Source organism: Aquarana catesbeiana, linkage group LG04, assembly GCF_042186555.1.
Source record: "Aquarana catesbeiana isolate 2022-GZ linkage group LG04, ASM4218655v1, whole genome shotgun sequence".
In the NCBI taxonomy this organism is placed as follows: domain Eukaryota; kingdom Metazoa; phylum Chordata; class Amphibia; order Anura; family Ranidae; genus Aquarana; species Aquarana catesbeiana.
In genome coordinates, this window is record NC_133327.1 from 109,513,511 (window position 1) to 109,530,362 (window position 16,852).

A 16,852-nucleotide genomic window follows, 5' to 3' on the forward strand; every position below is an offset into this window, starting at 1 on the left:
TAAAACAAGGAATGATCTCCTTTTCACACAGAAACAGGAGAAGGGAACTATGACCACACAAGTGATTACTAGGTTCTGCCAACAACATAGACAAATCAACCATATCTTACATCTTAAATATTGGCACTTACACAGTATGGATACCACATTAGCACCCTTAGTCTCTGATCAACCACAAATTACATTCAGAAGAGCCCCTACCCTTGTGGGACAAACTCGACAAACAGTGAATATAAAGTACGGAAACCTGATCACACAAAACCAACAGGGACGTTTATATGCGGAAACTGTAATTACTGCCAGTACATGGATATTAGGAAAAATGTCAATTTACCCAATGGAGAAAAGTTTAAATCCAAACATTTTGTAAACTGTGACACTGCAGGTGTGATGTATCTACTGTTGTGCGAATGTGGCTGCTACTATGTAGGAAAAACCAAGCTTGAATTATGGTGAAAAATATACAGACATATTGTCAGTATTAATAAAAAAGACCCCAGCCTACCCCTTGGAAGACACAGTCATGCAGTGCACGGAGACAGCACCCCAAAGTGCGGTTCCTTGCATTTGTTCACGTTGCTGACAACTCAAGGGGGATGATTCAAATAAATTGCTCCTGTAAAGTGAACTGAGGTGGATTTTCCACCTTAAGGCCACTCACCACCAGGCCTTAATGAAGCCTTCAATTTCAAACCATATTTAGAGGGATTCCAGTTGGGTGTCTGCGAATTAGACCTGTAAATACAAATGGTTTTTAACCCTTGTGAACACACACATATGTGTTTGTTGATATATATATATATATATATATATATATATATATATATATATATATATATATATATATATACACAGTCAGGTCCATAAATATTGGGACATCGACACAATTCTTTTTGGCTCTATACACCACCACAATGGATTTGAAATGAAACAAACAAGATGTGCTTTAACTGCAGACTTTCAGCTTTAATTTGAGCTTATTTACATCCAAATCAGGTGAACGGTGTAAGAATTACAACAGTTTGTATATGTGCCTCGCACTTTTTCAGGGACCAAAAGTAATGGGACAATTGGCTGCTCAGCTGTTCCATGGCCAGGGGTGTGTTATTCCCTCATTATCCCATTTACAAGGAGCAGATAAAAGGTCCAGAGTTCATTTCAAGTGTGCTATTTACATTTGGAATCTGTTGCTGTTAACTCTCAATATGAGATCCAAGGAGCTGTCACTATCAGTGAAGCAAGCCATCATTAGGCTGAAAAAACAAAACAAACCCATCAGAGAGATAGCAAAAACATTAGGTGTGGCCAAATCAACTGTTTGGAACATCCTTAAAAAGAAAGAACGCACCAGTGAGCTCAACGACACCAAAAGACCCGGCAGACCACGGAAAACAACTGTGGTGGATGACTGAAGAATTCTTTCCCTGGTGAAGAAAACACCCTTCACAACAGTTGGCCATATCAAGAACACTCACCAGGAGGTAGGTGTATGTATGTCAAAGTCAACAATCAAAAGAAGACTTCACCAGAGTGAATACAGAGGGTTCACCACAAGATATAAACCATTGGTGAGCCTCAAAAACAGGAAGGCCAGATTAGAGTTTGCCAAACAACATCTAAAAAAGCCTTCACAGTTCTAGAACAACATCCTATGGACAGATGAGACCAAGATCAACTTGTACCAGAGTGATGGGAAGGGAAGAGTATGGAGAAGAAAAGGAACTGCTCATGATCCAAAGCATACCACCTCATCAGTGAAGCATGGTGGTGGTAGTGTCATGGCGTGGGCATGTATGGCTGCCAATGGAACTGGTTCTCTTGTATTTATTGATGATGTAACTGCTGACAAAAGCAGCAGGATGAATTGTTTCAGGCAATATTATCTGCTCATATTCAGCAAAATGCTTCAGAAGTCATTGAACGGCGCTTCACAGTGCAGATGGACAACGACCCAAAGCATACCGCAAAAGCAACAAAAGAGTTTTTTTAAGGGAAAGAAGTGGAATGTTATGCAATGGCCAAGTCAATAACCTGACCTGAATCCGATTGAGCATGTATTTCACTTGCTGAAGACAAAACTGAAGGGAAAATGCCCCAAGAACAAGCAGGAACTGAAGACAGTAGCTGTAGAGGCCTGGAAGAGCATCACCGGGGATGATACCCAGCGTCTGGTGATGTCTATGCATTCCAGACTTCAGGCTGTAATTGACTGCAAAGGATTTGCAACAAAGTATTAAAAAGCGAAAGTTTGATGGATGATTGTTAATCTGTCCCATTACTTTTGGTCCCTTAAAAAGTGGGAGCCACATATACAAACTGTTGTAATTCCTACACGGTTCACCTGATTTGGATGTAAATACCCTCAAATTAAAGCTGAAAGTCTGCAGTTAAAGCACATCTTGTTTGTTTCATTTCAAATCCATTGTGGTGGTGTATAGAGCCAAAAAGATTAGAATTGTGTCGATGTCCCAATATTTATGGACCTGACTGTATATACTTACATAAGTATATATTCTACAAATGTTCATCTATTTCTGTATTGAAACCAATACAATTGGTATTGTGTTTATTGTGTTTTTACTGTATACTATATTGCAATTGTATCTCAAGTACAATATCATATATAATCAATTGTTTCATTTTGTTTTGTTTTGTTGTATTTTTTCCTCTTTGTCATTTATCACCAGGCTGGGACTTGCATAGCAAGGTGTTGCTGGATGAACTTCTCTTTGATTACCACCAGGGGGTGTGATTCCCATGGACTGACACTAGCATCACCGGCTGTGTTCTATTTACAAAAATATCTCTTATTCTGCATTTTCCATCCAGGGCGGGACACGCGAATCGCGGGCCTTGCCCCACTGCTGGCACGCGGGGGTCCTCTGTTGGGGCACCCTTTTGGGGCCGCACATTGGACATCCTTTGCCCTTTGGAGCCTGCCCTATGACAGCTTCCTTCCTGTTTGCGCTTCACTGTGAAGTGCAGACCAGTGGGCTACATGTGCGTTGGTGATGCGGGACGTGACTCCACCCCTCGCCACCGTGTCATCGAACCGAGGGACCCCATGACAGATCGAAGTTGCAATTGGTCGAGCGCCGCGATCTGTCACACTGACCACCAGCTGATTCCAATTGCACAGAGTGCAATTGATTTCAGTCAGCTTTATCAGGGGTACATTAGCCGCACCCCAGACATCCACCATGATGCCATGGCGGTGGCGGAAATAGACATTACAGGACAAAGGGCAGAGGTATGTGATCAGCAAACATTGTCTTTACTTTTACAAACTTAGACTTATTTTCTTTCATCTGTTTCACCCTATTCAGCAAATTTATGCTGGGGGTGAAACATTTTGATAACAACTTATACTTTGTTTATACACTAACTATTTTGCATCTCTGCAATAAACCATGCGTACTTTTCCCCTTATAATCTCCCCCCCCCTTTTCTCTTGTACATACTGTACACAGAACATACACAGCACTCTACTGTAGTACCCATCCAGACTCGCTTGATTGCTGGTCAGAATTTTGGCAGGAGCTTCACTCCATGTGCCTAGGGTCCTTGTAGTCAGGTGCCACCTTTTTGCTCTCCCGCCCCTCTGTGCACACCCCCCCTAACCGGTTGCCATTTGGGGTCCACTACGGTTTTGCTCTCAATCTATGGGAATATAGCCTTCGTCTCCCTGGTTGGTTTTATCAGTGATTTGCTCATCCTTGTAAGTATAATCTCTTTTGCTGTAATTTTTCACCAAACGTGTTTAGATCCATATTTGTTTTGATTATTTTTCTTGCTTAACCATTACTGACAAATTGATATACTAGTTTTTTATTTTATTAATGTATTATTATACTTATACTATACAATACTCATGACTCTAAAAAAAAAAATTACATAAGCCTCCGAAGAAGAACTCCAAGGTCTGAAACATGTTAGGCGTCATTTGCAGTATGCGTTCTTGCTGGCCCAATTTTGTCTACAGGGCAGCTGAGCTTCATATCATATCCCTATACCGGCCACTATTGGCCTACCAATTAACCCTTTATGGGTCTTAGGAAGGTGATACACCTGGAAGGTGATAGACCTGGAACACTGGTGCCTGTGGGACAAGTGCTTCCAGACTAACTCATCTATGGACTAAGGCTGTTAATGTAGTTTTAAACTCAGCGGTGGGATTTTCCCTAATTTTTAAATAGGTGAAGCCTTCTGCCAGTAAGTATCAGGCTACACATGTTTGTTATTTTTTTAAACCCCAAACTTTTCCTTTAGGGTATGTATAATTTAGTCTATTTCAAGTTTAGTCTTTGTATTGTTGCAGAAAGGAGAAGTAAAAGTGCTGCCTTTGTTTTTTTTTTGTAAGCCAGAGTTGGGCTTTAAAGATGTGAAAATTAACCTTCTGTATAGAAAGCATTTGTACATAACGGATTCTTTTAGTGCATATACTGTATTAAGTATATCATAATACAACAACAACTGTTTCTTATTTCTGTGGGGTTTTTGTTATTCTTACTGACAAACATAAGTGTGTTGTGAATTTATTGCGTTAATTAGGCACCTACAAATCTAAAGTTATTCATTCAGGCATTTTTCTCTGTATGTAATTATAAATAATATATGTAAGAATTGAAAGAAAAACAAAGTTTTGACTCAATAGTTTGCATTATAGTCTAACTAATTTTGACACACAAATTAAATAGGAGCCTTCCATCGCTTACTACTGCACAATCTGTGGAGTGTAATAGCAGACACCCTGGGAGAATATAACCCATAAAGTACAAAATGCTTAGCTTACTGATAAAATCAACGTATGCTTTTGTTAAACCCCAAAATGTGTGTTTAAGCTGCACTGTGAAATTATAAACTGTGTTAACAGCATTCCTAAGCTTTTTGCATGTGATTTTGAAATGCCCACTTCAAAATTGCATATTGAAAATAAATGAATTGTTCTTTGCTTACTGCAGGGTTTTTAAAGTGAACCTGGGCTCCATTTTAAAGTTTCTAAATTGCTTAAGATTAGACACAACAAGATGTCTACTAATGATGAGCTATGGTTTGGGTCATACCTAGTTCAGCTCAAATTTGTGTGAAGCTGTCACATGATAGCAGGTTGTCAGCCCAATCAGCTGCAGTAGGGGGATTCTTTGTCACATATAACAAAGGAGCAGGGATGCTGGAGACATTATTAATTAACATGACCACATGGCCATATTTAGACTATGACATTATCCAAATATGGCCATGTTGCCATATCTGGATAATGACATACTCCAGCATACCTATCCCATTTATACATGCGGCTATGGGGCGGGGGATTTGCTCACTGTCATTTATTAGGCTGTCAGCTTGCTATCATGTGACAGCTTCTCATGGGTTAGGGTTGAACTGGGTTTGGCCTGAACTTCAGATCATCATTGGTGGGCATCTCGTGGTATCTGATATGATATTTTTTTTAAATGGAGCACAGGTTCATTTTAAAAACCCTGCATTAAGCGTATAACAATTCATTGACCATTTAAAATAGGCAGATGTTTCTGTGTGCTAGGAAACTAAGCTTATCACTAATGCCTACTACTATACTACCTATATCAGCCTTCTTATACCCCTCTCTGATTCATGTATATCTAAGGCTTGTTCAGACCTATGCATGCACGTTTGTGCCCACACGTCATGTGTAGGGCTGCCTTACATGCAAGAAATGTGGGGAAAAAAGTCCATGATCTTTTTTTATTTTTATTTTTTTCCATAAAGATTTTATTAAACATAAAGAAGTATACATACAAAGCATCCACACACAACATATGTTAAAACAAGTTTAGGACATACATTAGTACCTTCAGACAAGAAAGCTGGGAGACGTAACTTGGAGAGGCGAGTCCAGGAGCCAGATGGGTAAACCCAAACATTAGTGACTGTGGGCAGAGGGTCACATTATCAAATTTCACCTCCCCCCTGTTTCCTCTCCCGGCACCATTAGGAAGAGGAAAACCAGCATTAAATCGTACCTGGGACTCAACTTAAACATCATAAAGCCTTATGGCATATGGGGTACTATAAATGATGAAACTCCAGGTGGATAAAGGTGTCCAAATTTGACAGATTCAGAAAGTGAGGGCTTAAAGTATTCATTCAGAATCCCTAGCTCTCATAGGGAAACAGAGCTAAGGTTGAGAAGAGAAAAGAAGAAAAGATATAGTAAGAGCAGAGGAGAAAGAAAAGAAGCGATCAAGAGACAAAGGGGGGAAGGGAGGGCGGGGGAGTGGAAAGAGATATGGAGAGAGGGGAGGGAAGTCAAGAAGCCGCCTCCGCCCGCCCGCCAAGCACCGCCTGTTATTCAATGTAAAGGTCGAAGGGCCACCCTAACGGGTATACTGAAGATATTTATCAGTGGATGTATAATGAATCCAACATGCCCATGTAATTGGGAATTTGTGCATTTTGTCTTGAGAGGTATATATCAACTCCTCCATGTCTTTTATTTTGGTGATTCTCGCGAACCACTCCCTGATCATTGGGGTACATGTGGAACGCCACAGTTTGGGAATGCATAGTCTAGCTGCATTGACCATGTGCATGGCTAAGGACTTGTGGTATACTTTTTTGGAGAGAGAGGTGTGATGTAGGAGGTATTGGGCTGGAGTGTAGTCTAGCTTAAACGTAGTGACCTGAGTGATGATCTCATGAACTTCCTTCCAAAATGGCTGAAGCTTCTCGCAGGCCCACCAGACATGGAGCATAGTACCCCTTCCCTTCCCACATCGCCAGCAGGTGTCGGGGATTTCCGACGAAAATTTATGGAGGCGAGAGGGTGTTCTATACCATCTGGTAATTACCTTATAGCAATTTTCCTGTATTGCCACATTTAGGGAGCCTTTATGGGCATATTCATGAATTGTATTCCAGTCGTCTGTTGTGAGATGTATTTGTAAGTCTCTGCTCCAGGACTCTTGTGAGGGTACAGGGTTTCGGGTTAGGTGTAGAGATTGTATATGAGGGAGATCAAGTGTCTTTGCGGAGACTTACGATGGCAAAGGGACTCAAAGGGAGTAAGGGGTCTCAACCAACATGATTGATGAGCTTGGGTTTCTAGAAAGTGTCAAATTTGCCTATATGTCCAGAAGGGGAACGAGGCCCTCATAGTCTTCTCTCTGAGTTTGTCTAAGGGGATAGGTTTTCCATCTGAGTAAAACTGAAGGGCTAGGACATCTTCAAAGGGCCAGTCATGTTGCAGAAAGTTAACTGAGTCCCCTGGAGGGAAGTCAGAGTTCCCTCTTAGTGTGGTTAGGGGACCCGGGACAGAGGTCAGAGTTCCTTCTCGTGTGGCCTTATTATATACTAAAAGGGAGGGGAGGATAAGCAGATGGGACCTTATAGACTGTGGCCAGCTTTTTTGAGGTAGCCAAGGGAGAAGGTGTAAGGGTCGTGACGAAAAATTCTTTTCAAGGGATACCCATGCTTTTTTAAAGGAGTGGATATTCCAGTCAGCGATCCTTGTGAGATGGCAGGCAGCATAATAATTATATAGGTCTGGCAGACCGATGCCTCCTCTAGACTTGAGTAAAGTGAGGCGTGAAAATTTGATGCAAGGTGCGGAGTCTCTCCATAGGAATGAAGAACATGCTTTACGGTATATAGAGAAAAAGCTTGGTGGCAAGAGGATCGGGACTGCTTGTATCAGGTATAGCAAACATGGTAGGATAATCATCTTGATCAGGGCAGAACGTCCAAACCACGAAACATTTAAACCCATCCACTCCCTGAGGTTGGTTTGCGTTTTTAGGAGTGCCGCATGATGGTTTATGGTGTAGAGTTCTGATAGGGTCATGGGGATTTTGATGCCGAGGTAGGTGATCGCTTTCTTCTCCCAGTGAAAGGGGAAAGCTTCCTGACAATGTGCAACTTCCTGGGCCGGTAAGGTGATGTTGAGGGCATGAGATTTGGTGTAGTTAATTTTAAGGTTTGATAGTTTACCGAAAAATGATAAATCCTTGAGGAGGTTAGGTAATGAAGTCCGAGGAGATCTTAGAGAAAGACGTCATCAGCAAAAGCTGCAACTTTAAACTCTCGCTTCCCCATTGTCACCCCCTGAATGTCAGGGTTGAGCCGAATCTTATTAAGGAGTGGTTCCAGGGTCAAAATATAAATTAAAGGTGAAAGTGGGCATCCTTGGCGCGTGCCGTTACTTATAGGGAAGGCGTCCGACAGGTGTCCATTGACTTTTACAGCTGCAAAGGGGCCGGAGTATAAGGCCATGATGAAAGAAAGCATGCGACTCTCTAGACCGATGGCCCGGAGAGCTTCTCGCATGTAGTCCCAGGACACCCTGTCGAACGCCTTCTCGGCGTCTAATGATAGAAAGAAACCTTGTGTTTTGGAGAGTGTGAGCCAATGATGAAGGTTGAGCGTACGAATGGTGTTGTCCCTGGCTTCATGGCCAGGGACAAATCCCATTTGATCTAGAGAGACTAGGCCGGGTAGAAGAGGGAGCAATCTGTTCGCCAGAATTTTTGCGTATATCTTGATGTCCACATTGAGGAGTGAGATCGGTCTGTAGTTAGCAACCAAAGAGGGGTCTTTACCCTCCTTAGGGCAGCTAACATTATATCCGGTCTAGTCTGGGGATCTGATAGGGTATTGAGGGTATCGAGCAATCCTGGGGAGAGGACCTTGGAGAAAGATTTGTAATACTGTAGGGAAAATCCGTCTGGGCCCGGACTTTTGCCCACTTTCATTTGTTTGATGGCTGACTCTAATTCTATCAAGGATAATCGGCTTTCAAGCTCAAGTGATTGTTGGGGGGTTATGGGTTTAGGGCTAAGAATTCTGTAATAAGGTCAAGGCATTTATCGGGAGTAGATTGGGTAATTTGATCAGTTCTTAGGTTATATAGCTTTGAATAGAAAGTCTCAAATTCTTTGGCAATATCTTCATTCTTGACCAGAGGACTCCCCACATTATTGTGGATAGTGTGAATTATTGAGGACTTTTTAGACGATTGTACCGTGCACGCCAAAAGACGGCCGCACTTGTTTCCATGTTCGTAGAAAATCCTCTGGCCAAGAACGTAACGCCGTTTAGCTTGCTTATCTAGTTCCTCCAAAAGGAGACATCGGGCCTGGATTGAATCTTGAAGAGTGGATTGAGCTTGTGTCAGTTTGTGAGTTGTTTCAAGGGCTTTGACCGAGGAGAGAAGAGCTTGGATTTTTTCCTGTTGTAGCCTTTTATTTTTCGCTGCTAGGGCCAGGAGTTCGCCTCGGATCACACATTTATGAGCCTCCCAAAGGGATATTAGAGAGATTTCAGGGCTAGAGTTTTCAGCGAAGTACTGTTGGATGCGGGTGCGTATGTGGTCACTGGAAGTTGGGTCTTTAAGCAGAGAGGCGTTTAAACGCCAGAACTTCGTTTTGGTAATAGTGTCTGGGAAAGAAAGCGTGACCGTAATCGGGTGGTGGTCCGATAAAAACATGGGTTCTATCATAGATTGATGTAGGTACGGTAAATCAGTCTGAGATAATAAAAAATAGTCAATTCTAGAATATTTTTGGTGTGGGGCTGAGTAAAAGGTGTGGTCTTTGACTGAGGGAGCTAGTGTACGCCAAGCGTCATGCAGGGTTAGGCTTTGAAGTTGCAACTTGATCTGTCGTAAGGCTTTATATGTCAATGCGGAGGTCCCAGTAGAGGAGTCTAGCAAGGGATTTAAAGGAACATTGAAATCCCCTCCTAGAAGTACCAGACCCTTCTGAAATGAGGCTAGAAGGTCACATGTTTTTCTAAAGAAAGTGACCTGGTGCTCGTTTGGGCTGTATATGTTGGCTAAAGTTATGGGCTTAGAGGCGTAGGTGCCCTTAAGAAAGATAAATCGACCTTCGGGGTCAATGAGGAAGTCTTCAAGATGGAAGTTTGCATGTTTAGATATTAATATAGAAACCCCTTTAGTCTTATGCCGCGTACACACGGTCGGACTTTACGGCGGACTTTGCCCGGCGGATTTTTCGACGTACTTTCCGACGGACTTTGTGAATGAACGGACTTGCCTACACACAATCCACCAAAGTCCGTCGAATTCGTACGTGATGACGTACGACCGGACTAAAACAAGGAAGTTCATAGCCAGTAGCCAATAGCTGCCCTAGCGTGCCTTTTTGTCCGTCGAACTAGCATACAGACGAGCGGACTTTTCGACCGGACTCGATTTCAACGGATAAATTTTAAACAAGTTTAAAATCTAAGTCCGTCCAACTTTTGAGAAAACAAAGTCCGCTGGAGCCCACACACATCGAATTGTCCGACGAAATCCAGTCCGCCGGGCAAAGTCCGCCGTAAAGTCCGCTCGTGTGTACGCGGCATTACCGTCTGGATTTGTGGCATGAATTGCCGAATTATAAATATGGTTATATAGTTTAGGAATGGCGTCCGAACGAAAATGTGTCTCTTGTAGGTATATAAAGTGTGCTCCATGTTTGGAGAGGGATGACAGAACTTTAGACCTTTTTTCCGGTAGGTTAAGGCCTTTCACATTGAGGGAAATGCACTTCAATGTCAGGGGTGAGTTTGTTTTATGTTTAGAGTTCATGTTTGTGTGCAAAATAGTGGATCGGGGCTATGGAGCTGGGGGTATGGCAACGGGCGGGGGGGGGGTGAGCGCAGATTCAAGAGGAAAAGGGGGACTAGGGATGTTAGATGAGAAAGACTTTAGAGAAGAAAAAGAAAAAGAAAAAAAAAAAAGGGGGGGGGGGGGAGTGAAAGTCAAGAGGAAATGAGAAAGCCAGAGAGAGAGAAAGGGAAAGAGAGAGGATAGAAAGGAAGGACAGACTACTCCAGAGATGGAAATAGAACCTCTATTCCACCTTAAGAAAGAAGAAAAGGATCTGGAATGTCAGCAGGTGACCCAATGGGACCGCTGTGTGGGGATGAAAGTATGGGCGGGGACCACCAAGTGTCTGCCACCCGGGAACCAGAAAAGCAGTTATGTTAAGGATGCACTGGAGGTGCAGTTACCTGTATGCATAGTGGGACCCTGCTAAGAGCTCAAGATAAACAAAAAAAGATAAAAGGAAACCAACATCAATCATCTTAACTGTAACAAAGAGAACCTTGACACATCTAGTGAAACTGTTGCATCATAGATAACAAATACCATCTCAAACAAGGATAAAGGGAGAACATTGCTTCCAGTGTGCATAATCGTATTAAGCCTGAATAGTTTGTTCAGCAAATGTAATCAAATGAAAACACAATCTACCTCTATAGTGCAGTATTGGGGGGTTAAGTCTCAGGGCGGGGTAAGGAGAGAGAGAGAGAAGGGAAGGAAGGTGAGGGGGTGAGAAAATTAAGGATGGAGAAGAGGGGTGGGAGGGAGATGGGGTGAAGGCGGAAAGTTGAGGGGACTTGGGAGAGGACCCAGAATTGTCCAGCTATGTAAAATCCCCCCCCCTTACTTATCGATTGCAGGGGAGAAAAAAGTATAATATTCAGGTCTGGGCTATTCCTAAAAAGGCATGATCACAAAGCGATTTGTTATACATTTGAGTAGTAGTGGTGAAAGTGTCTATCTTTGTTAATAAAACAGCACAGCTGGATAGTTTGGGTCAGCACATGGAGACCTGGGATGCTAGAATCGAGAAGAGGGAAAGTCAGTACCTGAACCCCACGTTAGTAGGGAAGGAACCTTATCAAGCAAATGGTTAAGCGCTTAGTTCTGAAGCTCAACATTTTTTTTTTTTGTTTTGTTTTGTGCATCCCAGGTATTCATGCTGTTGTTTCCGTAATGGCCTATCTAGATATGAGTGAAAAAGAATAATAATAATAATCAGGCATAAAAAGATATTAAGCAGGATGACCACTCAGATCAACATAACTAACAAGCTATGTCTTAGTCCCGTGCGATGGCAACATAGTGTGTAAACAGTGGTATCAGGGAACGATGATTAAAAGGGGTAGCTGTGCATCTTCTCGTAATATCAAAAGGGAGTCTAGCGTGTGGGGTAAAGTTGTCTTTGCCATGTCGCTGAGTTAGGTGATCAAAGTACCTTTTTCTAGGTGTAAACCTTCCTGTTAACTCAGGCTGTAGATTGCGTAGGCATATTCAAAGAGCAACTTTTTACCTGGGAGACGTAAAAGTAAAGAGTCAAAAGCCGGAGAAATCCATGGCTGGGTCCTCTTCATGTTCGTCCTGTTGGGTAGCGGAAAAGTTTCCGTGGAGACAAGGTTAGGAATAGCTATGAGGCTGGAGAGAGAGGATTAGATGTGTGCATCAGGTGGAAGTCACGTATCGGAGTGAGGAAGGGATCAGGTAGTGTCAGGCATTGTACTTACAAACAGGAGCACTGGAAAGCAGAGTAAGGTTCCTAGGCCTCCATATGGTCCCTCCTTGCCGAGGGCGAGGGGGGCGATTCCGGACTACGGTGATACAGATCACGGCGGGAGGAGCGAGCGGAAGAAGAGCCTGAGTCCGTTCCCCGTCTGCGTAATCTTTGCCGCTGTGCCTTTGGCATCGGGTTCAGCGAGGTTGGCATCCATGGCTCCGAGGGGAAGTACAGAGAATACCAATCTGGGAGTTCCATGCGAGGGAGGTCGAGTTGCTCGCAAAAGTTCTGTAGATCTTCCGGTGTTCTTAGCAAGGCGGAGTGCCCCCTGGCGGATGCCGAGAGACCAAACGGAAATTTCCAGCGGTATTGAATATTGCGTGCGCGCAGAGCATCCAGCAGGGGGCGAAGAGCTCTTCTGTTTTGGAGCGTTATTTGGGACAGATCCTGGAATAATTTAATTTCCGCGCCATTGTGAATAATTCTGCCTTTTTCTCTTGCTTTTCTTAAGATTTCCTTTTTCAGAGGGAAATTAACCACGCAGCAAATAATGTCCCTAGGAGGTTCGTTTTCACGAGGTTGTGGGCGTAAAGCTCAGTGGGCTCTTTCCATGTCAATTGGTGAATCAGCCGGGCGGTCAATTAAATTATTAAAGATCGCACAAATGGTTTGCTGTACAGATCCTGGGTCTATGCTCTCAGGGACCCCCCTCACCCTAATATTATGCCTCCTACCTCGATTGTCGAGGTCTTCCACATGCCTGTGTAGCTCAAATAGTTGGGAGAGCTGCGTGTCATATGTGCGCTGTACTTGCCGAATGGCCGCCGCATGTGTCTGGGTGGTTTGCTCCACGTTGTCTATGCGGTGAGCCACTGCCTGGATGTCTGTCTTTATTTCTGCGATCGCTGCCGTCACAGTGCTTTTGATGTCCATGGCAAATCTTTCTAGATCTGTCAGACTCGGGAGCTGATCCCGAGCCGGATCGAAAGCGGGGGTTTCCCTTCCTGCGTGTGTGCTGCTTGTCACGCTAGGCGAGCTCGGGGGCTGGGCCTGAGAGGCCGCGATGGCCGCCTGGCGCTGTGTTCGAAAGAGCTCCGGAATGTTCTTACTCAGCTGAGTACCTGATTCCATGGTGGCCCGGGATGCAGATGTGCTCCGAGTGGATCTGTTCATGCTGGGTTTCGGGTGCAGGGTACCCAAATGGTGAGGTTTGATTCCCGGGTTGCAGGAGCAGTCAGACTATGCTGCCATTCAGGTCTCCGTCCAGGCCACGCCTCCATGATCCTTTTTTATATAAGTCACATCCTTCCAAAGCACATGGTGCTCTGGCACTACGTGGTTTGGTATGTGTGAAAACGTGTAATATGCTGATGCATGAATTTTTGCATTAAAGTTTGCAGTGTATTTCTGTTTGGGTCGGGAACACATAGATTTGAACTAAGCCTAAAGCACAAAAATCTTTTTTCAGTTTTGAATAGAACGGGGAAGGGTTAAATCTTCTGTCAGGTTTTTATTTCAGTCTGTGTCTCCAAGGAGATTCATCCTCTCTGTTGGCCCTTATAATCATGGTCACCGGGATGAAAAAAGGGGGGAACATCAAAAGTTTTGAGTTATCATCAGAATAGCAATTGGCAACACTAGCTGTAGTCCAAGAGGGGATTTACCTCACTTTGAAAAATGTTTCCAATTATGTCTTGGCTTGTCTCACTGGTTCTTCCTGCTGATTCATGTCACCCCTGAATCCTGTAATTAGTGGGGATCAGAGGGGAGGAAGCAGTGACAGGTGTAGGAGAACATGGAAATCAATACTTTCAAAAGTGTCAGTTCCACAGAAGATTTGGAATATAATTTCTCAGGATCAGAGTAGAGTACAGTGGTGTGGTCGACAGGAAAGGTATGTCTTTATAGTCTTCTTTTACAGTAATGCCTTTGTTGGGAATGTTTTTAATTGCAACAGGAATGCTTTAATAAATAAATACTTGTATATAATACATTTTAAAAAGCTTTACCTGTTGTTGCAGGCTCCATTTATTTGCCTGTATTTAGAGGCCAGGCAATTGTTGGCACAGGTTGGTGCTTTATATGGAGGAATGCAACCGGTGATATTTACAATAATACTAAGAATATCAGTGGTTGTTTCTAGAAAATAAAAAAATATATATTATTTATAAACAAAGCCCCGGATATATTTTCATTCTCTTTTTTGGGGAAGAGTAGAGGTATAGTAAGTACCGGTGATGCGTTTTTATTGCTTTTTTTTTTCTTTGTCCCCATTGGAGATATTCTCTATCACCCCCTGGCACTCTGGATCCCTGTCATTGGGACAGAAAGTAAGAGGGATCTCCTCAATGGTGGAACAGATAGCAATGAGTACTTAAACTCAACTCCAAATGCAACCCTCCCTCCCACACCCCAGGCTGTCCCTGCTTTTTCCCCCAACTATTTTTTAATGCAATTATTTTTAACATGTTATTATTTGTATTAATATTTTCTGAAATCAGTGAGTTGGTCATGTGATGCCTCTTCTCTTTGGTGGGTGGTCCTTTCTGATGTAGAGACCTAATCACCATTCTCTCAACCAATGCATTGTGAAAGAAGGTCACCCCTTCAGGGAGTGGGCCCATGATGCTCTGACGCTATCTATTCATAACTAAAGCATAATAAACTTTGTAAAGTTTACTATGCTTCAGTTTGTGAATGAATGGGAAGCTCTATGCAGAGCTATTCCTGTCTATTCATTCTGTGCAGCTGAGGCTGCAGAGATGGAGATTAAAGGCTGTGTCCTCCATCTCTTTTCTCTTTCTCAAAGGCGACCCATCAGAGTCTGTTTAAACCCCCAATACTTCAGCAAAGCCCACTAATGCCCCCCAGGGGAGGAACTACCATGGTCACAAAGATCGCACTTGCGAACGGGCCCTCCTGAAGTACCACCATCGGGCTCGGAGGGAAGGGCTCGAGTTGGGGGTTAGGGGGGCCCTTCATGGTTTCTTGCACCGGAGCTCTGAAGGTTCTAGGTACACCTCTGGAGGAAGCCTTTAAAATGTCTTCTTACCATTTGTCACATACCCTCTGAAAAGTGGACTTTTCAGAAGGCGAAGTTATTGTAAATGAATCCCTAAAGTCATTGGAGATCATGGGTTTAAAATTCCATTTTTTTAGAGTGTGAGCATGCCTCCCCTCTGTAGCAGTGAGCTAATTGGGTAATTGTACGCTTCTTTATTTATTTTTTTTGTTGGGGCAGTGATGCCACACAGGGTATCTTCTGGTTGTAGAATCAAACTATTCCTAGAGAATTTAAACCTGCTAATGGTTCTAGAGATGTTGCTGGTTTATCCAAACATCTTTTAAAGAACATTTACTATTAAAAAATGTTTTGAATGGAACCATGTTATTATTCAGACTTTCCTTTTCCAGTACTATTTATGTGGGAGATATGGGTTCTACCAGTATATTTTTTGTAGAAAAATTCTAGTATGATATTTCAGGAGTTTGCAGTTAGCAAACTGGGCAAAGAGACTGCAATATCTTGGCAGGAATAGTAGACAGCTCCACAGCAAATGCCAAAAGTCATATCAGAAATGACAGCACCTAATAGAAGTTGACCCACTTTATTTTCTACAAGTACACTGGGGAATTATATGTTTAATGTAGAACGCAAAGTTAACTTATTGTTCATGGCAGAAAAAAACAACATATGGGAACTCTAAGTGAAAAGAAATGTAAAAGGTACGTCTACCTTGAGGACTCCTACAAGGACCTCGTGTTCTCAGCTGCGCTCACCTGATACAACACTTATAAAGGTGACTTCCATCACTGAAAATGTAATTTCAATGAGCATTCTTGATGTTTCAACACTTATTAGCATGTGGCTAAGCAGGCCACCTTAGAGGTGGGTTTAGGTGACAAAAGGTGAGGAGTTACTTTTCTAAAGTATTAGTTTGTCACATTCCTGTGCTTATTCATTAGGTATTAAAAGATAAGTTCATCTTTTGGAGCACATTACACCCATATTTATGGAGTAACATGTAACATGGTCCAGGTCTGCCCCTCCCGCAACCCTCTGATTCCCCCAATGACCCAATGACAACGAGGGGGGGGGGGGATCCTCTTCCCGCATCTGCTGTCACATTTCAAAAACAGCACAGGTGTGCGGGGCTATGCCCACACAGCCCCATAATTCATCCACAGTGAATGAATGAACTACAAGTCCTGTCTCCCTGCGGCAGACATCTTGTAGTTCTCAATGAACTAGGAGGGTGTTAATGAGTGCCCTCGTAGTTCATTGACACTTCCTCCAGCTTTGTAGCTGTCTGTCCATATGGGGGTATGGGTAGGCAAGCTGGAGCCTTATATTGCATCCACAGTCTACTGATTGTGGGTGCAATGCTCTTCAGGCTCGTCAGAAAAAAAAAAATAATAAAGCATGTTTTTTTCCTGCAAAAATATGTGCATTTATCATTTTTTTTTCTTAAGGGTCAGCTTACCCTTTAAGGTGGACTTGACTTTTCCTTTTCCTCCTGAGCCTTTCTCTAATATCTGGCTACCCTTCA

The 16,852-nt window shown here is 43.0% G+C and overlaps 1 protein-coding gene across 1 annotated transcript in view; it reads right to left on the reverse strand.

The window, feature by feature from the left end:
• TPO (thyroid peroxidase) overlaps positions 1-16,167 on the reverse strand; it is a 198,021-nt gene extending 181,854 nt beyond the window's left edge. Inside the window, exons 1-2 of the mRNA XM_073628886.1 lie at positions 16,083-16,167; positions 14,312-14,441 (exon numbers count right to left, since the gene is read on the reverse strand). Of these exons, the coding sequence (XP_073484987.1) occupies positions 14,312-14,441; positions 16,083-16,167 (215 nt within the window). The remainder of the gene's footprint in view (positions 1-14,311; positions 14,442-16,082) is intronic.
• Between the last annotated feature and the right edge of the window lie 685 nt (positions 16,168-16,852).